General features: G+C 41.9%; 1 protein-coding gene across 1 annotated transcript; it reads right to left on the reverse strand.

Moving 5' to 3' along the window:
* LOC110491091 (transmembrane protein 26) lies at positions 1-27075 on the reverse strand. Its single transcript, XM_036945783.1, has 4 exons — positions 26722-27075; positions 25046-25193; positions 23846-24574; positions 1-72 (listed from the first exon to the last, which is right to left on the reverse strand). Exons 1-4 carry the CDS (start codon positions 26913-26915, stop codon positions 1-3), a joined length of 1143 nt encoding a protein of 380 aa, XP_036801678.1. The 5' UTR covers positions 26916-27075.
* Positions 27076-27418: the final 343 nt, after the last annotated feature.

The following is a 27418-nucleotide window of genomic DNA, read 5'->3' on the forward strand; positions in this document are numbered from 1 at the left end:
TCATCGCCGACTTTCACCATCTGCATCCCAGTCTCCCAGGTATCCGTCCAGGTGGAATGCCAGGTGGGGTCCCTAGAGGGGGTGGGGGGGTACTGTCACACCCTGATCTGTTTCTTCTGCCCTTGTGCTTTTCTCCAACCCCCTCCAGGTTTCACCCATCTTCCAAATGATCCCCTGTGTATTTATACCTGTTTTCTCTGTCTGTTTATTGCCAGTTCGTCTTGTTTGTTCAAGCTTACCAGCGTTTTTGCTGTCAGCTCCTATCCTTTTCCTTTCGTTCTCGTCCTCCTTGTTTTTGACCTTTGCCTGTCCTGACCCTGTACCCACCCACCTGACCTCTCTGCCTGTCCCTGAGCCTGCTTGCCATCCTGTACCTTTGCTCCACCTCAGGATTACTGTACTCTGCCTGTCCCTGACCCTGAGTCTGCCTGCAGTCCTGTACTGTTGCCTTACCCTGGATTATCGACCCCTGCCTGCCTTGACCTGTCTTTGCCTGCCCCTGTTGCTACAATAAATATTGTTACTTTGACAGTCTGCATCTGGGTCTTACCTTGATTCCTGATGGAGCAGAATACTACAGGTGTAGATCTTACAGTAAAATGCTTACTTACAAGCCCTTAACCAACAATGCAGTTCTAAGAAAATACCCCCAAAAAAGATAAGAGATAAGAATAAAACATAATTAAAGAGCAGCAGTAAATAACAATAGCGGGGCTATATACAGGGGGTACCGGTGTCGAGGTAATTGAAGTAATATGTACATGTAGTTAGAGTTATTAAAGTAACTATGCATAGATAATAACCTAGAGTAGCAGCAGGATAGAAGTGGGGCAGTGCAAATAGTCTGGGTAGCCATTTGATTAGCTGTTCAGGAGTCTTATGGCTTCGGGGTAGAAGCTGTTTAGAAGCCTCTATGACCTAGACTTGGCGCTCCGGTACCGCTGGTTGGAGACTTTGATAATTTTTAGGGCTTTGACAACGCCTGGTATAGAGGTCCTGGATGACAGGAAGCTTGGCCCGTTGATGTACTGGGCCGTACGCACCATCCTCTGTAATGCCTTGCTGTCCGAGGCCGAGCAGTTGCCATACCAGGCAGTGATGCAACCCATCAGAAGGCTCTCGATGGTGCAGCTTTAAAACATTTTGAGGATCTGAGGACCCATGCCAAATCCCGAAGGGGAATAGGTTTTGTCGTGCCCTCTTCACGACTGTCTTGGCGTGCTTGGACCATGTTAGTTTGTTGGTGTTGTGGACACCAAGGAACTTGAGGCTCTCAACCTGCTCTACTACAGCCCCGTCGATGAGAATGGGGGCATGCTCGGTCCTCCTTTTCCTGTAGTCCACAATCATCTCCATTGAGGGAGAGGTTGTTGTCCTTGCACCACACGGTCTGTTCTCTGACCTCCTCCCTATAGGCTGTCTCATCGTTGTTGGTGATCAGACCTACCACTGTTGTGTCATCAACTAACTTAATAATGGTGTTGGAGTCGTATCTGGCCATGCAGTCATGAGTGAACAGGGAATACAGGAGGGGACTGAGTACGCAACCCTGAAGTTTGAGAAATTGAGAATCAGCGTGGCGGATGGCCTGTCAGCTAGTTCAGGATCCAGTTGCAGAGGGAGGTGTTTAGTCACAGGGTCCTAAGCTTAGTGATGAGCTTTGAGGGTGGTGTTGAACACCATGGTGTTGAACGCTGAGCTGTAGTCAATGAATAGCATTCTCACATACACTACCGTTCAAAGGTTTGGGGTCACTTAGAAATGCTCCTTTTTTGTCCATTAAAATAACATCAAATTGATCAGAAATACAGTGTCGACATTGTTAATGTTGTAAATGACTACTGTAGCTGGAAACGGCAGATTTTTTATGGAATATCTACATAGGCGTACAGAGGCCCATTATCAGCAACCATCACTCCTGTGTTTCAATGGCACGTTGTGTTAGCTAATCCAAGTTTACCATTTTAAGATACCAATGGATCATTGGAAAACCCTTTTGCAATTATGTTAGCACAGCTGAAAACTGTTGTTCTGATTAAAGAAGCAATAAAACTTCTTTAGACTATCTGGAGTATCTGGAGCGTCAGCATTTTTGGGTTCAATTACAGGTTAAAAATGGCCACAACTTTCTTATTAAACTTGTCAGTCTATTTTTGTTCTAAGAAAAGAAGGTTATTCCATGCGAGAAATTGCCAAGAAACTGAAGATCTTGTACAACGCTGTGTACTACTCCCTTCACAGAACAGCACAAACTGGATCTAACCAGAATAGAAAGAGGAGTGGGAGGCCCCGGTGCACAACTGAGCAACAGGACAAGTACATTAGAGAGTCTAGTTTGAGAAACAGTCCTCAACTGGCAGCTTCATTAAATAGTACCTGCAAAACACCAGTCGCAACGTCAACAATGAAGAGGCGACTCCGGGATGCTGGCCTTCTGTAGTTTAGCATCTGCTTCATCTAGTCACTAGTGCTTCCTCCTTTAATTTTTGCTTGTAAGCAGGAATCAGGAGGATGGAGTTATGATCAGACTTGCCAAATGGAGGGTGAGGGAGAGCTTTGTACGCATCTCTGTGTGTGGATTAAATGTGGTATAGAATGTTTTTTCCTCTAGTTGCACATTTAACGTGCTAGTAATTCGAAATTAGGTCAAACTGATTTAAGTTTATCTGTATTAAAGTCCCAGACCACTAGGAGCTCCACCTCTGGATGAACGTTTTCCTGTTTGCTCATAGTGGAATACATCTCTTTGAGTGCCAGCCTCTGTCTGTGGTGGTATGTAGACAGCTATGAAAAATACAGATGAAAACTCTCTAGGTAGATAGTGTGGTCTACAGCTTATCATGAGATACTCTACCTCAAGCAGGCAAAACCTTGAGACTTCCTTAGATATCGTGCACCAGCTATTGTTTAGAAATATGAATCGGCCCCCGCCCCGTGTCTTACAAGAGGCTGCTGTTCTGTCCTGCCGATAGTGTATAGCCCGCCAGTTGTATGTTCTTAATGTCGTCGTTCAGCCACTACCCTGTGAAATATTAGATATTACAGCTTTTAATGTCCTGTTGGTAGGATATACGTGCTTTCAGTTTGTCCCATTTATTTTCCAGCGATTGAACGTTAGCAAGCAGGATGGAAGGCAAGGGCAGATTTGTGTCTGTAGTAGTATATCCCTCCCGTCCGACTCATTGAAGAAGAACTCTTCGTCCAATTTGAGGTGAGTAATCTCAGTTCTGATGTCCAGAAGCTCTTTTTGGTCATAAGGTACGGTAGCAGCAACATCATGTACAAAACAAGTTACGAACAACGCGACAAAACAAACAAAATAGCATGGTTGGTTGAGAGCGGATAAAAAGGCAACCCTCCCCTCCGGCGTCATGTTAAAATGAACAGGGAGTTTATGGGAGTTTATCAAAATTGGATTTGTTTTCGATTTCTTTGTTGGTCTGTGTAATCTGAGGGAAATATGTGTCTCTATGGTCATACATTTTGCAGGAGGTTAGGAAGTGCAGCTCAGTCTCCACCTCATTTTGTGGGCAGTGTGCACATAGCCTGTCTTCTCTTGAAAGCCAGGTCTGCCTACTTTCTCAATAGCAAGGCTATGCTTCCTGAGTCTGTACATAGTCAAACATTTCTTTAATTTTGGGTCAATCACAGTGGTCAGGTATTCTGCCACTGTGTACTCTCTGTTATGAGGCCAAATAGCATTCTAGTTTTCTCTGGGTTTTTAAAAATGATTTCCAATGTGTCAAGTAATTATCTTTTTGTTTTCTCATGATTTGTTTGGGTCTAATTGTGTTGCTGTCTTGGGGCTCTGTGGGGTCTGTTTGGGTTTGTGAACAGAGCCCCAAGGACCAGTGTAACGCTCTGTGCGAAGTCAGGCGCAGGAAGCAGAGAGTACAGGATAGTGCTTTTAATTGCACACACGGCGAACATAAGCCACCCCACGAAACACAGGGTGCACACAAAACAAATGCCTGAAACACGGGGACACATACAGTCCGGAGAAAAGCCCACGAACGAAAACACGTCAACCTCAAAGGTGCACAGTAGCAACACAAAACAATCCCGCACAAAGAGCAGACGGGCCTACTGGCTAACATAGCCCGACTAATCAGCCTACACACAAAACAGGTGAAACCAATAAACAGAAAGGGGAAAAGGGATCAGTGGCAGCTAGTAGGCCGGTGACGACGACCGCCGAGCGCCACCCGAACAGGAAGGGGACCACCTTCGGTAGGAGTTGTGACAACCAGCTTGCTTGGGTGGCTCTTCTCCAGGTTAATTTCTCTGTAGGTGATGTGTTTGTTATGGAAGGTTTAAGGAATCGCTTCCTTTTAGGTGGTTGTAGAATTTATCAGCAATTTTCTGGATTTTTATTATTAGCGGGTATCAGCCTAATTCTGCTCTTGGTCTTTTACGTTGTACATTGAGGATATTTTTGAATAATTCTGCATGCATAGTCTCAATTTGGTGTTTATCCCATTTAGTGAATTCTCGGGTGGTGAGCGGACCCCAGGCCTCACAACCATAAAGGGCAATGGGTTCTATAACTGATTCCAGTATTTTTAGCCAGATCCTAATTGGTATATCAAATGTTATGTTCCTTTTGATAGCATAGAAGGCCCTTCTTGCCTTGTCTCTCAGATCGTTTACTGCTTTGTGGAAGTTACCTATAGCGCTGATGTTTTGTCAGAGGAATGTATAGTTTTTTGTGTGCTCTAGGGCAACAGTGACTAGATGTAATTTGTATTCGTGGTCCTGACAACTAAACCTTTTTTGGAAAACGATAATATTTGGCTTACTGAGGTTGACTGTCAGCGTCCAGAACTGACATAATCTATGCAGAAGATCTAGGTGCTGCTGTAGGTCCTCCTTAGTTGGGGACAGGAGAACCAGATCATCAGCATACAGTAGACATTTGACTTCAGATTCTAGTAGGATGAGGCCGGGTGCTGCAGACTGTTCTATTGCCCTCGCCAATTCGTTGATATATATGTTGAGGAGGGTGGGGCTTAAACTGCATCCCTGTCTCACCCCCACGGCCCTGTGGAAAGAAATGTATATGTATATATCTGTCTCTCTTTCTCTCCCTCTCTCTCTCTGCCCGAGAGCACAATACAGAGCTCTTATTACATGTTCCTTTGTCAGAAGTCACATTCATCAGAATAGATGTTAACTCAGCAAGTTCACAACTTCTCCCATAATCGTGATTCATCCCTTTACATTAGACTACAATCCGAAGTCACTCCCATAATATTTGGTAGCCTAGAGTTTAAGAGCAATGGGCCAGTAACCCACGAGCTGACTAGATTAAACATCTGTTGATGTGCCCTAGAGCAAGGCACTTAACCCTAATTGCTCCTGTAATTCACTCTGGATAAGAACGTCTGCTAAATGACTCAAATGTAAACAATTTGTTGCGTCCCAAATGGTACCCTATTCCTAATATAGTGCACTACTTTTGACCAGAGCCCTATGGGAAATAGGGTGCCATCTGGGATGCAGCTATAGTCTCTCAGTGAAACTGCATTACCTACAGTGTGGTAAACACCTGACACCTCCACTGATGACTTTCATTGGTGTGACGTTCAATTGAAGTCTTTTCCAGGCATGTTTCATCCTTTGAGCGCTGAAGCATGCTCAATTTGTCATCAAGAGGGTTAGAGAGTCCCTTTCAAGCATTGCACTGTTCCATTATGTTTTTTAGTGAAGTAGAGTGGAATGGATGCAGAACTGTAAAAGAAAAGTTGAAAAATGTTAAAACGGTATGTGCCGAAGCTGAATGCAAACAGTGGCACAACATGCAGTGGCACTCGGAATGTATTCCATTGAAGTGATAAGCACAATGTGGCTTCATATAGGCAACTTCTAAATACCAACAGCCAGCAGATAAACTGTCTATAGGCCTGTGAAGTGCAAACATGCTATTTGCTTTACAGGTTAGTTGGTGCCTGAGGTGGTTCTGTTTCTAAAGCTGGTTCATGCGATCAGTGATTTGAGAAGTGCTACAGTGTGTTTTTTTTACTATTTAAGAGTTAAAAAGCTTTCTGAGAGTTCATGGTTTGTGTTCAAATTACTTCCCCCTTTCATCCTCTCTGTGTAATTTCAATTTGGTGGGTTTCTTGCTCGCATGGTGCACAAACACACAATTTATGTATTTATTCACTTCCTCCACAGCTTGTTCAAAGAATTTCAAGCATCACCCTTTCTGATGAGTGAAGCTGAGGTTTTTAATTATTAATTGTGGCATATCTAAAGGATATTTTTTTAATCACTTTTATGTTTCCAACCCTGCACTCTACTCCGAGTAGAGCCTGAAATATTAGTTTATGTAGTTATATTTGAGCGATCGAATGACACCAGAGCTGTGACATCATACACTGCTCAAAAAAATAAAGGGAACACTTAAACAACACAATGTAACTCCAAGTCAATCACACTTTTGTGAAATCAAACTGTCCACTTAGGAAGCAACACTGATTGACAATAAATGTCACATGCTGTTGTGCAAATGGAATAGACAACAGGTGGAAATTATAGGCAATTAGCAAGACACCCCCAATAAAGGAGTGGTTCTGCAGGTGATAACCACAGACCACTTCTCAGTTCCTATGCTTCCTGGCTGATGTTTTGGTCACTTTTGAATGCTGGCGGTGCTTTCACTCTAGTGGTAGCATGAGACGGAGTCTACAACCCACACAAGTGGCTCAGGTAGTGCAGCTCATCCAGGATGGCACATCAATGCGAGCTGTGGCAAAAAGGTTTGCTGTGTCTGTCAGCGTAGTGTCTAGAGCATGGAGGCGCTACCAGGAGACGTGGAGGAGGCCGTAGGAGGGCAACAACCCAGCAGCAGGACCGCTACCTCCGCTTTTGTGCAAGGAGGAGCAGGAGGAGCACTTCCAGAGCCCTGCAAAATTACCTCCAGCAGGCCACAAATGTGCATGTGTCTGCTCAAACGGTCAGAAACAGACTCCATGAGGGTGGTATGAGGGCCCGACGTCCACAGGTGGGGGTTGGGCTTACAGCCCAACATCGTGCAGGACGTTTGGCATTTGCCAGAGAACACCAAGATTGGCAAATTCGCCACTGGCGCCTTGTGCTCTTCACAGATGAAAGCAGGTTCACACTGAGCACATGTGACAGACGTGACGTTCTGCTGCCTGCAACATCCTCCAGCATGACCGGTTTGGTGGTGGGTTAGTCATAGTGTGGAGTGGCATTTCTTTGGGGGGGCGCACAGCCCTCCATGTGCTCGCCAGAGGTAGCCTGACTGCCATTAGCTACCGAGATGAGATCCTCAGACCCCTTGTGAGACCATATGCTGGTGCGGTTGGCCCTGGGTTCCTCCTAATGCAAGACAATGCTAGACCTCATGTGGCTGGAGTGTGTCAGCAGTTCCTGCAAGAGGAAGGCATTGATGCTATGGACTGGCCCGCCCGTTCCCCAGACCTGAATCCAATTGAGCACATCTGGGACATCATGTCTCGCTCCATCCACCAACGCCACGTTGCACCACAGACTGTCCAGGAGTTGGCGGATGCTTTAGTCCAGGTCTGGGAGGAGATCCCTCAGGAGACCATCCGCCACCTCATCAGGAGCATGCGTTGTATGGAGGTCATACAGGCACGTGGAGGCCACACACACTACTGAGCCTCATTTTGACTTGTTTTAAGGACATTACATCAAAGTTGGATCAGCCTTTAGTGTGGTTTTCCACTTTAATTTTGAGTGTGACTCCAAATCCAGACCTCCATGGGTTGATAAATTTGATTTCCATTGATAATTTTGCTGTCAGCACATTCAACTATGTAAAGAAAAAAGTATTTAATAAGAATATTTCATTCATTCAGATCTAGGATGTGTTATTTTAGTGTTCCCTTAATTTTTTTGAGCAGTGTATTTGGGCGTAATGGTTGCTGATCCGTTATCACAGGTACTCTTTCCGTAATAAAGCCGTATTGACATGGGAGAAAATCAGTCTCTCGCTACCATACAAACCTCGACAGGATGAAATTTGCTTTGATTGGTTTGTGTGACGTGTGTGTGATGTTTGTTTTACACAAGACCTGGCAAGCTCTGTTACTAGCCTTGTTTGAGAAATACCTTTCATTGACAAATTAGAATATGCAAAGAAGACATAGTTGAAACAAACAAGTTCCAGTGACCAAGTCATGGGAAATTGATGCTCTAGTCTAGTTCACCCAGGTAACACAGATGTTTGTAATAACGTTCCTGATTTGTTATTCTTTGGTCATTTGACATTATAACTTTCCCAGAACGTTCTGGGAAGCAACATGTGTTAGCTGGGCAGTGTTTTTCCATTCTGGTTCTGGAGAGCCAAAAGGTACTAACACACCTACAGTCAGGTCCATAATTATTGGCACCCTTGATAAAGAGCAAAAAAAACTATAAAATAAACAATACAAATGCTGATCTATGTTGTATGCTTAAAAGGAAATTATAATATTTAATACTAATATAATTGCTCAGAGAAAGGGATTTTGTTTAACAAGTAAAGATTACAAAAAAAGATTACAGTATTGGCACCCCTGCACCTTCCGATTGCAAGAATAATGACACTGAGTCTGTTTCTAAATAGTTTTATGAGATTGGATTCTGTACAGAATGTTTCCAGATCATTGATATCCTTTGTCTGCTCTTAATGACTACCCTCTTCAAATTAAACCACGTTTAAAATGGGGTTCAAGTCCGGAGACTGATTTTGCGGTCAATTTACAATTTCTTTGTGGATTTTGATGAGTGATTGGGGTTAATGTCTTGTTGGAAGATCCAATTGCGGCCAACTGTCAGCCCCCTGGCAGAGACAACCAGGTTTTTGGCTTAAATGTCCTGGTACTTGGTGATGTTTGTGATGCCATTGACCTTATCAAGCGCCAAAGGACCAGTGGAAGCAAAATAGCCCCATAACATCAAATATGCACCACCATATTTTACCATAGATATGAGTTACTTTTCTGCATATGCTTCCGTTTTTCGACGCAAAACTGGTGTGTGTGGCCAAAGAGCTCTATTTTTATGTCATCTGACCATAGCACCGCCTGGAGTTTGATAAATGGCATTGGCATTTGGATTGGAAGCGGTGCTACATGTACTGTAAACATTTATGTACACCCCCCTCATATAATTTACTCAAAAATCTTTTTTACCACCGTCAATAACAATAACTGTAGCAAACCTGTGTTTATAAGCGTGGATATCGACTTTACCACTTCAGCATGGTTTTGTTGCACAGTCATTGCCACACACAGGGCTAATTGGCCAGAAGGTTGAGGGTTCGCCGACCACTCACTCACGAGCTCACTCTCCCTGCCTGTCTCATTACACTACTATCAGAGCCGACTGGAGACAATGATCAGCTAGGGGGAAATCAAATTTTCAACATTTTGATGCTATATTTATAATTGTATAAAATATATGCAACAGATTTTCCACCAACACAATTCTATGCCAATGCACAACAGACAACCAATAAGCTACGTATAACTGCATACCGAATACTGACTTTGAGCACTTATCATCATGGTTTGCATTTTCAACACCACGATCAAGTGAACTATGACAATCTCGAAAACCTTTTTATTTTTTATTTTATTTTTTACTTCAGCTTTTAGTAAATACTTTCTTAACATTTTTTTCTTAAAACTGCGTTGTTGGTTAAGGGCTTGTATGTAATTTCACTGTAAGGTCTACTACACCTGTTGTATTCGGCGCATGTGACAAATCAAATTTGATTTGATTTGATTATGATTTGGTTTGACAATCTCCGAATGTCATTAAACCTTTGGCCATTGCGCCATTTGGATGCTGGAATTATATTAGAGTGGAGTGGACGAACATGCACAGGTAGCCTACAGGAGACTTTTGAACTAGCCTAATCCAGCAGAGTCTTGCCCATTAGGGCATAAGGGGCGGCAAGATTTCATATAATAAATTGTAACAGCACAAAGTAAATGAACCGTCCTGGGGCACTCAAATGTGCATCTGTTCAGTCACAGAACTTCTAGGTCTGCTCTAGTCTCCTCCTCCCAATGAGTCGCTCACGCCAGACAGCACATGGCTAGATCTGCTTTGTCGGGTACAGATAGCACTAAAACAAAAAGCTAATTGTAAATAACTTGTAAATAAACAATCATAACAGTCATAGGAGCCTGGGACCTGATAAACCGGTCAACTACATCCAACAAGAGTCGAAGAACAGAAACAATTTATAAACTCATATCTAACTAACTCTGAAATATGAAGATATTTCAGAATGAACAGTAACTGGCTAGCGCATCAGGCTTTGTGTCATTATTCTAGCTAGCTATCTCCTGATAGATCATGTGTTTTCACTTATTGCATCTGCGTGCTTGTTGTGTTGTCCCTGGTGCACTTGTTTGTTCGTGAGCTGGCTGCTCGTTCTAAATAGTATAATCTAATCTGTTCTAAACAGTGGCGGCATGTGCAGCAGTGGTCATTTGGTTTTTGACATTCAAAGGTGAAATAGGTGTTTATGCTGTTGTTCAAATGCACACATCGCTTTATATATCTTCTCAAAGAAACTACCGGTAGTTTGAAAACATTCCATCATATTTCTGTCATGAGGCTTTGTTGGCAATCAGCATCCATGTTTATTCCACACAAAAGTTTATTTATTTTAAAAGTGAAATTATAAATATTTAGGCTATATTGAAGCGATACGTTCTTGGTCGAGGAATAGCTGCTCAGATCGGAAAGGAGGCAGAACACGTGTTAAACTTTCCTGAATAACTGGGCCTGCTGGGAGCATAGGCCTATGTGGCCATAGGACAACTTAAGAGAATGATGATCGGCAAAAGACAGCGCATCAGTATCAGAAGTAAAAATACAGCCAGACTGGCCTGCTACTGTGCCCTTCTATAATCTGTCAACGGTAGACCCACAACTGATCCAAATGGAATGAAACATTCAAATAACAGGAATGGTCAAAAAAACTACAAGATTATGTTATAAAACTGTTTATGCATCGAATAAGGTCTCAGTACTCTCTCATCTGTGTCTGTGAGACTGAGTTGGGGCTCTGGGGTTTGGCGCTAGCAATTGATATATGATGGGTTGGTGATAGAACCTACAGAACCTACAGCATTCCATTGAATGATTTGTGTCTGAAATGCTGGCCTCTCTGCCATGGCCAGGTGAACCCTCCCTCCAGTTTCTCTCTCACATGCAGATGAACACTGGACTTGTTGCATTAGTATCTGTGTGTTAAGGAGTGCGAAACTGAGAAGATAGCCCTGCATAAACAAGCAGTAAATGACCTGGAGAAACCTGACGCAATGTAAATATTGCTGTCTGTTGCTTGATAGCACAATGTACCTTTGTATAATTCCACACATCTGTTGTTTGTCATGAACATTCAGGAGGATATACTTTGCAAAAAAGAGCTGTAACCCAAACCTGCTCATTGGGCTCTCAGCGATCACCAGCTTCATTATTGCAGTTCTTAATCGATAATAAAGATTGATTGTTGGAAGAAATAACAAAGTCTCTCTCACTTGGTTAGAATTTCCACCACACAAGGCTTTTGCGCCATTATTCAAATGACATTTTCACTGCACTTTACAGCCTAGAGTATAATTATACTCAATTGTACTCACTTGAAAACAATAATGCAATTATTAATTTGATTATGGTGTTGTAGGCTAGTCTACAGTGCGTTCAGAAAATATTCATACCACATGACTTCTTTCAATTTATTTTGTGTTACAGCCTGAATTCAAAATGGATTAAATATTATTTTTTTTCACCCATCTACACAGAATACCCCATAATGACAAAGTGAAACATGTTTTTAGAATTCTTTGCAAATGTATTGAAAATGAAATACAGAAATATCTCATTTATAAAAGTATTCACACCCCTGTGAATACTTTGTAGAAGCACCTTTGGCAGAAAGTACAGCTGTGATTCTTTCTGAGTAAATCTCTAAGAGCTTTCCACATTGGTATTTTGCAACATTTGTTCATTATTCTTTTCAAGAATTCTTCAAGCTCTGTCAAATTGGTTGTTGATCATTGCTAGACAACCATTTTCAGTTCTTGCCATAGACTGTCACGTAGATTTAAGTCAAATCTGTAACTCGGTCACTCAGAAACATTCACTGTCTTCTTGGTAAGCAACTCCAATGTAGATTTGTCCTTGAGTTTTAGGTAATTTTCCCACTGAAAGGTATATTCATCTCCCAGTGTCTTTTGGAAAGCAGACTGAACAAGGTTTTCCTCTGGGATTTTGCCTGTGCTTAGCGCCATTCCGTTTCTTTGTTATCCTGAAAATGATTACAAGCATACCCATGACATGATGCAGCCACCATTATGCTCGAAAATATGTAGAGTGATACTCAGTAATGTGTTGTATTGGATTTGCCTCAAACTAAATACTTTGTATTCAGAACAAAAGGTGAATTGCTTTGCCACATTTTTTGCAGTATTATTTAGTGCTTTGTTGCATAAAGGGATGTTCATTTTGGAATATTTGTATTCTGTACAGGCTTCCTTCTTTTCACTCTGTCAATTAGCTTAGTATTGTGGAGTAACTACAATATTGTTGATCCATCCTCAGTTTTCTCCAATCACAGCCATTAAACTTTGTAACCATTTTAAAGTTACCATTGGCCTCATGGTGAAATCCATGAGCGGTTTCCTTCTTCTCCGGCAACTGAGTTAGGACAGACACCTGTATCTTTGTAGTGACTGGGTGTATCGATACACCATCCAAAATATAATTAATAACGTCACCATGCTCAAAGGGATATTACATTATTTTTACCCATCTACCAATAGCTACCCTTCTTTGGTCTTTGTGGTTGAATCTGTGTTTGAAATTCACTGCTCGACTGAGGGACCTTACAAATCATTTTACGTGTGGGGTACAGAGATGAGGTGGTCATTCAAAAATCGTGTTAAACACTATTATTGCACACAGAGTGAGTCCATTAAACTTATTATGGGAAAGCTAATTTTTACTCCTGAACTTATTTAAATCTTATCTAAATCTGATGAATTCTAGCGTGCTGATATACTGTGCATTATAGGGAAATAATGCACACTCTAGAATGCCCTTCAAGCCAATCAGAAACGAGTATTCAACAATGACATTGTATAAGAGGTAATACAGTGAATCAGAGTGTTAGTGCTACAAGAGTTGAATAAGACTTGACTTATTAAGTCAGTGCATGCTCTGGTCTAGTCTGTGGGTACGATAGTAAATGCCATGGACAACTGAATCATTGAATTACATGTGAGGTAGTATATGGTAGAGTTGGTAGCTCATAGCAATTATTACTGTACAATTTATGTTAATGAGGTTTAATTACTATATAACCATTATCACTAAATTATGAGAATCCTTATTAGTAAAACATGAATATGTTAGATGTCATTACTCCTTTTGTTAGCCATAGTGAACCCATTATTATGTATACAATATAATGAATGTATGTATTAATCTATTCTGAAGCCTGTCTATAGCCAATGCTCAGTGACTGCATAAAGGAGAATTACATAGTTCATAACAAATGTCTGGATTTTGACCCATGTTATTCATCTTAATAACGTTGATAATCCTTTGGGCCCACGCATGTAGAACACACAACCGCTATGACTCAGCCTTGGGCACGTGTACACAGGGAGGTGTCAGCGGTGCCCTAGAGTGCCGCCAACCCAATTTATTTTTCTATTAAAAAGCTGTGCTTTCTACCTCTTATTTCACAACTATAAGACAATTCTAAGTTATATTTTTCACAAATAAATATGCATATTGATTTAAATGACCATTCGACAACAAGGAAGCACAGGGCACAGTTCAGGTGGGTCGGGCAAAAGTCCAGAAGTGGGCGCAGGACAAGGTCTCACGAGAGCTACCGTCAAAGCAGAAAATGTCATAGGTTCATCGCAAATGATTGAGCTTTATACTGTATTTGTTTTGCATGTTAAAATTGTAAAATGGTTGAGGGGGTAAATTTGACCTTCCCAGTTCCAACCTCAATGTCTATGTACAGCCCTGCACTGGGTGTTGGGTGAAGTTGCCACTAGACGCTGATTTTGGGCCAATTTTGTATTTTCCCCACTAATGGTTAAGGTTAGGATTAGAGGAGGGGAAGCTGATCCTAGATCTGTACCTTCAGGAAACTTCACCCCGGAACCTTCACAGTCCTCTCTTGTTCTCTTCAACATAATTTTCCTTGCCGAGGTAGGTAACCAGCATGCTGGAGGACAAGCTGACATCCTCAATCGACTACCAATAAAATGTAGCTAATTATCCTGCCAACTCGAGTGGATGATGCTGTAGTAAAAGTATGCCAGTAGGCAGAAGTTCTCAAGTTCATTTGAAGTTTGCCATCGTTCTCTCCTCTCTTTCCTGGAGATGGAATGTTTAGCTATAGCGTTTCCAACTGATTATTATGCACACGGTTGCATGTTTGCCCCTTCATGATTCTTTGAGACGAGAGAGGAAATCTCAGCAAGTGATGTTTTAGCACCTGTTTTGTTTGAGGGAGTATGTGTGTGTGTGTGTGTGTGTGTGTGTGTGTGTGTGTGTGTGTGTGTGTGTGTGTGCGTGTGCGTGTGCGTGTGTGCGTGCGTGCGTGCGAATCTCCGTCTGTCTCTGTCTGTCTGTGGTTGTTCATGTGAAGAAAAAGCCCTTGGTTTGAGAGGTAGAGGGCTGATTTCATTTTCCCATGCACACTGGCTTGCAGTTGTCTCTTTTCTCCTCACTCTCTCTCTCTCTCTATCTATCTAGGGCAGCCCATGGTTTAACGAACAGCGATCAGCTGGCAGTCCCATCCTCCCATGTGCCCACACAATCTTGTTAAAGCATGCAGCTAATCTGTGGAGGAAATGGACTCTTCTCAGGCAAGCAGGTCTTTCATCATGCCATTGTCTGCCTTGATCACGCTCCCTCTCATACAAATACATATAGGTGCATAAGAAGAAGCCAGTTAGACTTAAAGAAGTTCATCGCACATTAGCTTGTCACCTGATTCCTTTGACAGTCAGGAGAGTGGGTTGACATATTGGCCAATCTGTATCTGACATTTAAGTGAGAGCTGCATTTGGAGCAGAGCTGACTTCTCTGTACGTTTTGTTCTTTATTTGTACAGACGTATCTTAATTTGATCATCCAGTTGTTGCAGGAATTTCCCTGCACGGCAAGAAATGCAACCTTGTAGTGTATTCAAGGTTTAAAAAGGCATCTTAAGTTTGTAATTTACACTTAAAAATGTCAGACTTGATTTGCACTAATGAAAAATGTATCAACCCCTATAATAAATGTCCATTAGTTGTAATCCATCATAGACATTCACATTTCCTGTTGCTGCAGGATTATTTTCCTGCTGTGTGAAATTGGCTCAAATTAAGATACAGTATCTGTATCTCTCAAGTGAAAGTTGGTCCTCCATGGATAATTGAAACCAATGTGACATAAAGTAGAAACACAGAGAATACAGCTCTCTAACTGTTCCTCTAGAGGCTATCTGGTTTCCACTCCATCTCTCCCTCCTCCCACTGGGCACACCACATCATTTCAATGTGGATAATTGGGTTGATCAAGCGTCGATCAATGAGATTACAACCTATATTTACCCACTCAAAAAGACAGACAAAAGTTTGTTGAATTTCCAATATGTTATCACTATTCTTTCAACCATCTAAAAGCATAAGCAAATTCTAATGGAACACAATGTCAGAAATGTTGTCGGATATTATTTGTTTTATCACTGTGCTTCATCTAATAGCAGAACCAAATGGCCTGGAAGGAAGTTACATTAATACATTAAAAGTGCAAGGTGCAAATGAGCAATTCCGTAGAGCAATTGTGAAGATCTCCACAGACCTGCGATGACCTATGTATGGTATCTTGAACATGCACGCTTTTTATGATTACATAAGAAGAAATGTATAGTTTCAGTAACCTCAAAATGTGGCCATGGATGTGTTACTAATTTTAAGGTTGAATGTTACATTAGTTAACTTTAGGCTATTTACTGTGAATTAATATTGAGTTGTGTTTGGTTGACAACGCATCCAAGTATCAACATTTGAAAGAGATTTATCTTCTGCTTGGATAGTTCCATCTGCTAGGATAGTTCCACTGACTTAGTCTGGCTTTAATTCCATTTTGTCTACAAATTAATAATTCATATTTTATTTTTTATTTCACCTTTATTTAACCAGGTAGGCTAGTTGAGAACAAGTTCTCATTTACAACTGCGACCTGGCCAAGATAAAGCATAGCAGTGTGAACAGACAGCAACACAGAGTTACACATGGAGTAAACAATAAACAAGTCAATAACACAGTAGAAAAAAAAAGAAAAAAGAGAGTCTATATACATTGTGTGCAAAAGGCATGAGGAGGTAGGCAAATAATTACAATTTAGCAGATTAACACTGGAGTGATAAATGATCAGTTGATCATGTGCAAGTAGAGATACTGGTGTGCAAAAGAGCAGAAAAGTAAATCAATAAAAACAGTATGGGGATGAGGTAGGTAAATTGGGTGGGCTATTTACAGATGGACTATGGACATGTATATGTTGGATCTCCATCTCAGCCCAAAATCTAAGTTAAATAGATCATAAAATAAAACTTGAAATGCACTTTAACATAGATTTTTGGTTGAGGTGAAGACGTGAATCCTAGATATCAATTATTAATTTGTAGACAAACTGGAATTGTGTTTGGTTGCGTTGACTACCAAACACAATTCAATGTTAATAAATATCCTTACATATGAATTCAACCAGAGCTTAAATCCCTTGGCCTATTGTATTATCTAGGTTTAGTTGAATTCTGGGGTATATTGAAACAATATTTGTATTTTTTATTTTATTTCACCTTTATTTAACCAGGTAGGCAAGTTGAGAACAACTTCTCATTTACAACTGAGACCTGGCCAAGATAAAGCATAGCAGTTCGACACATACAACGACACAGAGTTACACATGGAGTAAAACAAACATACAGTCAATAATACAGTAGAAACAAGTATATATACGATGTGAGCAAATGAGGTGAGATAAGGGAGGTAAAGGCAAAAAAGGCCATGGTGGCAAAGTAAATACAATATAGCAAGTAAAACACTGGAATGGTAGATTTGCAATGGGAGAATGTGCAAAGTAGAAATAAAAATAATGGGGTGCAAAGGAGCAAAATAAAATAAATAAATAAAATAAATAAATACAGTAGGGAAAGAGGTAGTTGTTTGGGCTAAATTATAGGTGGGTTATGTACAGGTGCAGTAATCTGTGAGCTGCTCTGACAGCTGGTGCTTAAAGCTAGTGAGGGAGATAAGTGTTTATAGCTCTTGATGACTTTGCAAATGCTATATCAGCCTAAATAAAGTAGCATCATTGATGATATATGAGTGGTAAAGTATGGTCATATTTAATTTGCTCTGTTAAACCTAACCTTTGGAATGACTTCAATAGGTACAGTGAATGTATTTCATGTTTAAGTGGAGATCTCACAACAATCATTCAGTGACAAATATCATAGCTGGTGAATGTGGCAATACAACATCAGAAATGTTTGTTGTTGTTTTTCTCTGATAGTGGCTATAACATTGAAGATCTGACCAACATGTTTTACATAAGTATTCAGACCCTTTGCTATGAGACTCGAAATTAAGCTCAGGTGCATCCTGTTTCCATTGATCATCTTTGAGATGTTTCTACAACTTGATTGGAATCCACCTGTGGTAAATTCAATTGATTGGACATGATTTGGAAAGGCACACACCTGTCTATATAAGGTCCCACTGTTGACAGTGCATGTCAGAGCAAAAACCAAGCCATGAGGTCAAAGGAATTGTCCATGGAGCTCCGAGACAGGATTGTGTCGAGGCACAGATCTAGGAAAGGGTACCAAAAAATGTCTGCAGTATTGAAGGTCCCCAAGAACACAGTGGTCTCCTTCATTCTTAAATGGAAGAAGTTTGGAACCACCAAGACTTCCTAGAGATGTTTTCATGTTTTCACTTTAGGTATGCCATAACAAAGGGGTTGAATTCTTATTGACTCAAGACATTTCAGCTTTTCATTTTTTATTAATTTGTAAAAATGTTTAAAAAAAAACATAATTCCACTTTGACGGTATTGTGTGTAGGCAAGTGACAAAATAAATCTAAATGTAATACTTCCCAAAGCCTATGTCTGTTAAATGTGGTCAGGTCGCTTATACTGACACGGTTTAAATTGGTGACCAAATATATGTAGCCCCTTAAAGCCCTTTCTCATGTTTAAATCTTAAAGTGCTGTAAAACAGTGGCAGGAGATGAGCAGCAGGTGTTCTCGACAAGGGATTTGAGTTAAATTCACTCATATTACAGCCCTCTGTGTCTGTTGGCCGTCAAGTACAGCGGAGGAGAGCAACAGCCGCTGCCTGCACTAGAAGGCAGTGTTTAGGTTCCAGTAAGCTGCCTGAATCGGTGGAAAGATAACAAGATAGAGAGAGAGACAGACAGGGAGAGGGGTAAGGAGAGGGAGACCGAGAGATGGACAGACAGAGGCACAAACTGGTTAAATTAATGTTGTTTCAACAGAATTTATCAACGTATTGTGACGTGGAATCTACGTGGGAAAAAAGTAATCTGTTGTTGTGAGGCTAAAATTTCAACCACAAGATTATGTCATCATGGTAACCACATTTTCAAATAGTCAAACCTTGTGTAAATAAGGTATATTTGTTTTTTATTTGCAAACATTTCTAAAAACCTGTTTTCACTTTGTAGAATAAGGCTGAAGATAACAAAGTGTGGAAAAAGTCAAGGGGTCTGAATACTTTCGGAAGGCACTGTACATTGACTTCAATACAATACAATCTCACCCAATCTCACAATCTCATGAATCTAGTACTGAAAGCTTAAGTTACAGCTAGCTAGCACTGCAATTCATAAAATGTAGTTGAGTAGTTGACTCAAAGAGAGAGAAAGACAATAGTTGAACAGTTTTGAACAAATGTATTTCTTTCTAAATGAAGGACAAGCAAGAGAGAGATGGAGAGTCCATTTTTTTCACTTTCAGTTTCACTTACTTAGCTAGCAAATGCAGCTAGCTAGTTTAGCCTACTCAAACACCCTGCAAAAAACAGAGGGAGGCTATGTTAGCTAGCTGGCTATGACTGTCCAACATAACACTGGAACTCTTCCAAGTCAAGGTAAGATTTTGGTTTTACAAATGTATTGCCACCAGGAGCCGCCAGTGTTAGTGCTAAACTGCTTACTGACTGTACACTGTAACGTTACTGCATGATTGTAGTGGGTTTACTAATGCATACGCGTTAGTTATATTAGTTATGTTGACTATGGAGTTACTTTAGCTAATATAGTAACAACGATGTTGGCTGTGTGTAGCACTTATGATATGGTTTGGCTTTTTTTTTTGCCTGTTCACATACAGCTGATGTGTTGTGCATTGAAGTCCACAAGCGAATGGAAAAGGTGAGAGGAGCAGAGCGCATAGATGCAAGAAGGAATACAATGTGGCTGCTATGAAAGTGAACTGTGTTTACGCGTGATCATTGGTGTATTCATTCTGTCGATTCTGTTGAAAAATGTTTCTTAAACAGAAGCAAATGGAACGAAACGGGGATAGACATGCCTGAATTTGTCCCATAGAAACTCTCCTTTGCAAATGTTGGCAAGAGTGTGCAAGACAGTGTTGAATGTGTCAATGTCTGTACATGTGTCACTGTCTGTCACCTCAAAATGTTCCTCTCCACCTGTGTGCACCTACGTTGTAAACTTTCATTCATAGGTTAGGTTGTAGCAAACTCATGATGGGTATAGGGAAAATTTGAGTATCATGTAGTAGCCTAAACCTATCTCTGTTACAGTGAACTGTGTGAATGTAAAAAATGAATGACAGTCATCCAATATGCTGTAATAGAAATAAGGCCATGCTCATTAAAACATAAACGTCCTCCCTCATCTTAAATGGCACTGACCGCCACTGCTATGGTGTTCTGCTACTATACGTCCTCCAATTCATATGATATTGTACAAATGCAATTCCATTTGTAACGTAACATTACATATTATCCTAGACGGAGGGAAAGAAATGTACATCCTAAATCGTACAAATTGCCCTGAGGCTAGGTTGATAAGGAGTTAGATTTGGTGTCAATGCAAAGGCTTGGTTCTCATAGAATGAGAAAGACATTTAGGAGTTTCAAGGATTGCCATACAAGTTGTTTTACATCGTTTTTTCTGTGTTTCATTTTGTTTCCTTTTATGAGAACGATTCATCATTCCTTGAGAGCAGAGAGACAGTTGACAGTTGAGACTGTGAATTGAGCCCAGCAGAGCGAAGTGGGCTGCCACCTGCAAGATCCTCACCCAAGCCCCAGGAATAGCCACATCCCAAATATTTGGTTGTTTTCCTTTGAGTACTGTTGTTGGATTATTTCAGTCTATGTACACAACAATTCAGCATTTAGCTTTATACGTGTAAATCAAAATAATTGTTATAATAATATCACTTTCACGAGTTCGGCATCGGAGATGGTGACTGGCCTCCCGGCAGGGTGAGCCCACAGTTGTGAACAAACTTGCAGTACGGCCTGTTAAGCACATTTTGTTTGTGCATGCCGCCACCTACTGCGCTGTAGCGTGTCGTCAATCACGTTACATTTATGATACAAAAAAAAAATAATTGAATAATATTAATTTAAAAAAACTTCCAACTAACCCTACACATTAAAAACACACTACCCCATTCCACTACTTTGACCCTCTGCTCCTGTACCATCCCAACGACCTATTAGGAAGGGACACCCCGACTCAACACGCCCTGTAACTCTTCTGATGTCAAAACTCATATGCCCAAATACTTCTCTGCAGCTGCCACCACAACATCTATTTTATGTGATTACGTTCCATTTCTGCAGTACAGTTGTTAACCATTGCTAAGTATGAACACTAAGAATCAAACCTTGCTGAAGGATATATCACTCGTTGGCCAGTCACTCTGTGCTGGTTCAGATCTACTACTCACAGGGATCCTCTCCAGATCACTCACCTTTGACACATCCTCCTCTACTTTCTTCACTGCCTCAACATACTGTACAACACCCTCTGCAGTACCCTGACTCTGGCCACCTCAACCTGTCTTCAGAGCAACATGGGCACCCCTACAGTTAACACATGATTTTATCTACTGGAACTACACAATCCTCTGTCCCATGCCCTCCTGCACACTTCCCACATATTGCAATCTCCCTCCTCCATACTGTTGCAACATGACCATAAACGTTGCACCTGAAACAGCACAGTGGATTCGGTACAAAAGCTCTAACAGGATAACTGACATATCCTACCAAGATTTTGCCAGGTAAAAACTCAAAAGGACTGACAGTGACTCCTCTGTTTCACCACACTCACCACTGGGTCTACGTCGAACCAAACAGCGGGCGTCTCAAACACCAGGACTTTCATCTTCAATTGCTCCACCTCCACACTTAACACTACCCCAGAAATTACTCCTTACAATCGTGCCCTATTCCTAAGAGCAAAGCAAGAAACAGATCTTGACCCAAGTTGCATGACATGGAGCGCCCACTCCCTCTGGGCAGAAGAAACACAAACAAATATCATAAGTCCACTACAGGTTACTTTCACTGATTCAACAGCACACAACTGCTTTCTCACCCACCCTGAAACCACAAATGGATTCGCCAAAAGGAAAGAATCCACTTTCCCCAAAAATGTCACTCCTACTGGACCAGCCTCTTCTTTATCATGTCCATCGATGTCAGGCTCGGAACTCTTCACCACACCTTCCACCTCACTTAACTTGCCCCCGTTCAATTCCATTTCACCTCCAGAACTCCGTCTGGTGCACGGCTCACTCTGTTTGCACTTGACATCAATCTTCTTTTACACTATCTCAATTTTTTTCGCCATCTTCCTCAAATTCAACTCCACCCTCTGGTCTCATCATTCACTTCGACCTCTTCTTACACTTCCATTCCTCCTCAGAAATCCATGTTTCTGTGTACCTGTCCCAATATTCCTCTTCTTGTGTGTCCACCATCTTCCTTCCTCTTTCCTATCCCGACGCTGTACAAAGGAGTGAAGATGGATGCCGTTTAAATACTATGAGGGTGATTGATTAAGTAAGGGTATTCAGGTGAGTGAAGAAGGTTTGTGGCTAATGAAGATTGGATGCGGGTGAACAGATTGGCATGGTCACAGCTCTATGTCCATATGGAGTTCCTTGCTAATAAGTCACATTCCAATATAGGTGTCTGGGACCATATATAGAGTTCCTGCTCTAAGGCTGCATTCCAATACGGAAGACAGTGTCCATATATGGAGTTCATGCTGTGGATTAAATGTGTCCTCTGAAACTTAAAGCTCTCTTCCCGAAACTGTGTCATAAACTACACATTTCCGCAGATGAATCCAAAAGCTGTAATGTCTGACAATGGCCCCAAGTTGATCCTACTGTAAAAGTAACAATATAATAGGCACATCACCAAATCCAATATATCAGAGAGAGAGGGGGGGGTCAAGCAAACTATTAACGGCATTAACATTTGAATTGCTTAATGACACAGTCCAATCTCATCATAAGATCTGTGGAAGGGAGAGCATGTCAAATAATGGAAATGGTCAAGTACACCACCACTGTGAATATTGTTAATATTGTGAATCGTGTTACTTTGAAGGGAACGTTGTGCTTGGAATGCTCTGTCTCATTGGTATGTATCTTTTAATTTGATAAACAGCTGAGCTGTGGTTTATTTGACTTGGTAACACTGCCATCACATGGTAGAAAAGGAAAGGACAACCAACCAAGAGCTTTTTTTCATGTATTTTTCAATACAGAAAGCTTAAAAGCATTTTCTGAAACAATGTCGATTTTCAAAACAGACACAGATCTCTCAAATCATTACCGTCACCACAATCATCATCATAATCCTCATTACGATCCAAACCAAAAGATCATGTCTCAATGTATAATGTTACAAAATGATAACATTTCCAAATAAGACATACAAAATCAGATGTTTCCTAAGAATACATAAAATCAAAGGCACAATAATACATTGCTACTGACTGATCTGGTGTTAGCTAAGTAATGCACTTACTTTAGGGTTTCCCAAACTCGGTCCTGGGGTCCCCCTGGGTGCACATTTTGTTTTCTGCCCTAACACTACACAGCTGATTCAAATAATCAACTCATAATCAAGCGTTGATTATTTGAATCAGCTGTGTAGTGCTAGGGCAGAAAACTAAATATGCAGCCAGCGGGGACCTCAGGAACGAGTTTGGGAAACGCTGCATTAGTTAGTTCCCTATAATACACATCGCATTTTGTACTATATAAAGAGAGTCACAGAGAGATTCACAGATGTGACTTGGGTTGTAGTCATCTTGGTTGTATGTCGCGTGATAGTGTTCATGGAAAGTACATCTCTCTCCCTCTTTTATCATAGATTTATCATGGGAATTACATAATATATATGATAACATTTTCAGGGACTCCACTTGCTCAGTGTCTACTACCCTACTCCTTGGCCTCCAGAGACCAGAGTCTCTTCATAATATACTTTTTAACTGGAGGTTATAGAGTTGGCAGGCTCTTGGTGTGTGAAGGAGATTCTGCCTAAGGGTCGAGTCATGTATCATGGCATCGTAGGCTCTACACCTGGCAATCCCTCTGATCTGATTCTTTGTCTCTCCCCCTCCACCTCCACCTCTGTCTGGCAGCTCTGTTCTCCACTTTCCTTTCCTCCCTCATCCTCCTCCCCTTCCCCGCTACCCTCCCGCTTCCCCTCCCCCTCCCTCTCCTCGTCCCCCTCCACCACCTCCCTCCCCTCCTCTCTCTGGCAGTTCTGTTCTCCACTATCCTGTCGTCTTCCCTCCACCTCCTCCTCCTGGGCTTGTTGGCACCAGGGCATTGCACACATCTCCAGCCCCCCTAGGCAGCCCTCCCCCTGCTGCTCACACTGCACCACAAAGATCCTGTAGAACTCCAGCAGGACGACAAGGATGTTTTTACAGGTGAAGAAGATCATTAACTGGTTGAGAACGTTCTCCCTGATCATGAGGTAGAGGCGGTAGATGAGGAACGGCCCGTCCTGGAGCCCCACAGTCAACAGCAGACTCCACACTTCACTGGAGCAGCACGGTGTATAGCAGGAGGGGGGAGCTCCAGGCAGTCCCTCCACTACAGCCACGCTTCCCTCCTGAGAGAGGCCCCGCTGGAGGAAGCCGGGCTGGGACAAACAGGGCTGGAGATGGGCCTTGGGGGGACTGGTCTGGGTCAGAACCAAGGGGAACTGCATGAGGGCCCAGGAAAAGAGGGCAAGGCCCATAATGATAACGGCCCTGTTGGTCTTGACCTCGGGCTCCTTGAAGGTGTCAAAGATGTCCAGGATGTCAGCGCCCAGGCCCACGTAGACCATGAGGAGCTGGGAGAGCTGGTCGCGGGACATGTCTCCTTTGGGCATAAGCCAGCGGCCCAGCACCAGTACGATGAGCATGGTCTGCTCCAGCCCTGCCGCCCAGTTCTCTGGGTCCAGCTGCAAGATGTCCTGCGTCAGTCAACACAACACACAATTAAATTAGATGATACTTTTGTCTTCTAAGAAAGTTACTATGTATCTTAAAAAATGCTCCTTAACCAGAAGATAAAATGTACACATTAGAGCCTTGAAGAGGGAATTTATCCTGACTCAATTGTCATTATCTTGTGCTCCAAGATTCAAATAAATTCTGTCCCCAAACTTCAAAGTAGCCATGAGGCAAAAAATTCCACAAAAAAAATTCCATAAGACAGAAATAGCCCCAAAATGATCATCACAGAAATATCTGAGAGTATCTTCAAGTGAGTCTAATCCAGACTTCTCAATCAATCACATCTCAATCAATGTGTCAATTACTTAATTTCTTAATTTCCCTCGTCCTCCCTTATAATGTATTAATCCCTAGAGATTCACATCTTATCTGTGATCAGGTATCAGTTAATTGTTGCTGTGGGGAGGGGGTTGTAGTGTGATACCTACCGCTGAGATGGGGATGTGAGCCAGCAGCTCTTCTAGCTCGGGGCCAGAGGAGATGTTGACAGGGAGCTTGTACTGCAGCAGGCTGAGCTCCAGGAACCAAATGGAGGGGATGACGGTACTGAGGTAGAGGAAAACCATGGGGGAGAACCTAAAAGCAAAGCGACGAGGAGGGAAGGGGGAAGCTATTTTTAGCAACACACACACGTTTTTTTGGCCAGTCAGTATAAGAATTAAGCCTTACAGAAGTGTCCCATTTCAGACGGCCAATTATTCTCATCATATATGCAAATCCCACTTGACAGTGCAAAGCCTTCTCCATGAGGAAAGAACTTCAAAGTGAGAGGGAGAGCGGGGCCTGGAGTAAGTTACCGTCTCAGCATGCCCCTCCGCACATGGAGGAAATATGAAGGCTGGCTTCTGCAGTATCATTAGGATCGATGGAGGAATCATTCCCCTGTTGCTTTAGAATCGGCAATGGCATAATTTCCTGTCATCCCTTTGAAGGGTGTGGAGCAGAGGTCATCCAGTGTTTATGTTCATTCAGTTCAGGGCCCTGAGCCATGCAAGAGACGACGGTTTGAAAAGGAGTAAGAGTTGCATAAATAGACTGGCTTTTCATGGAAAATGACAGTTAATCCAGCAAGCGAGATAGTCAGAGTGTTGTTGAAGGACATATCATATTTTTAGGGAGATATACTGTATACATAGAGATGGAGAGCTATACATGGAGAGAGAGAGAGGAAAGATATTTTGGATGCATACAATAAGTGGCTCACTATAGCTGCAGCTCACCACCTCGTAAAAGAGTTCCACCAGTACAGTGGTGAGGTCAATATCCCAATAGAAAAAGGTTAATGTGGAGACAACTACAACCCTTCAATCCCAATTCCACCCTTGTAAAAAAAAAACAGGCAGAACTGTGTAGACTGTGAAGACAGCCAGGCCAACGGGTTTATTTGCTAATGTCTTTCTATCTAACATTTCCATTTATCGCAACATGAACAGGAGAGGATTTTCTTTTTTCCTTGCATGAAATTAATGAGTTCATTTGTGTGGTTAATCATTATTACAATTGCTGTGTAACCCTGGGGCTGTTTGATTGTTTTTCATTAGGTTTTCCACTTGGGCTACGACTCCCGAGACAGGAATAGATAATAAAGATTGTGCAAAAATGGATGTGCCACTGTAAGTCTTACATTGTGTATTGTGTGCGTGTGTGTGTGGGTGTGCGTGTGGGTGTGTGGGTGTGCGTGTGCATGTGGGTGTGAGTGTGTGCACTGTGAAAATTATGGAGAATAGATTGAGGAGGACGCTTTATCGAGATCATGCACTATAATGGAGCAGGGGGCTTCTAAATGAGTTGATGATGTGAGTGTGTATATGAATTGGAAGTAAGTGTAGTATGAGTGGCTGATGTTAGAGGGACAAGTTACTGCCTTGTGGCTTTATACAGGGCAAAAGGAGGAAGCACTGGCAAATTCATATGTGTTCATTCTTACATAACATTGGTACCAGAAACAGTTTGGCTAATACTTTTCTTTGCCAACAGGAATAATGCATTTTAATGCAGTCATTATAAGACTTAATTGTGTATGATAGGTAATGATTATCATTATTAGCTTTGTGTCATTGCTGTAGAAGGCACTGTAAGGCGATAGATGTTATATAGACGTTACCATTTCCACTCTGCATTGCGGGTACACTTGATGGTGACTGCCATCTCCACCCCCAGCAGAGCCACGCCCATCAGCAGCAGCCAATAGAGGGGCTCCCCTTTGACGGCGACCACACGCCACACGGTCACCACCCCATGCACAGCAAACAGGAAACGGCTCAGCAGAGCCAGCAGGAAGTTGATGATGCGACACATCCTGTCTGAGAGAGGAGTCCCACAAGCCCCAGTTGAGGAGGATGAAGTGTCCGTTAAGACACTTACCTAAGGTCAGTTTGGCCCTAATGGTTAAGGTTAGGATCAAATGAGGTGTCCGGTCCCAGATCTGCTTCAGTCAACTCCTTAGATTATCATTGTTATGTCATACATGAATAGTCAGAGGAGTTGGCTAAAACATAAACAGATGGAGCCAGACAATGAAGGAGGTAAGCTCATCCTAGAGCTGTTCTATCTGGAACCTACTACAGTATGTGTGGTATCACCCAGGAGGTTAGTGAGTGTCAGTGATATAATAGTAAGAATATTTAACACATTTTTGCAAAGAACTGACTCTAAAAGCCTCTTATTTTCGAGTCATCATCGCACTTTAACCAAGTCAGCTCGGACTGACTCTTGATGAATTAGGTTACCATACCATAATGTATGGCTAATAGCTTTATCAACCCATACATTCAGTATTAGCCCATCTGTGACCAAACCAA

The sequence above is a fragment of the Oncorhynchus mykiss genome, chromosome 16, assembly GCF_013265735.2.
Source record: "Oncorhynchus mykiss isolate Arlee chromosome 16, USDA_OmykA_1.1, whole genome shotgun sequence".
Taxonomy (NCBI): Eukaryota; Metazoa; Chordata; class Actinopteri; order Salmoniformes; family Salmonidae; genus Oncorhynchus; species Oncorhynchus mykiss.

Bases quoted from the DNA above. Each gene is read 5' to 3' on its own strand.
- LOC110491091 (XM_036945783.1), bottom strand. From the start codon at position 26,915: ATGTGTCGCATCATCAACTTCCTGCTGGCTCTGCTGAGCCGTTTCCTG. The intron at 24,575-25,045 runs GTAGGTATCACA...TGACTGACGCAG, and splicing joins CTCACATCCCCATCTCAGCG to GACATCTTGCAGCTGGACCC. The intron at 73-23,845 runs GTGGTGGAGGGG...CACCCCCTCTAG, and splicing joins AGAGAGAGGAGGGGAGGGAG to GGACCCCACCTGGCATTCCA.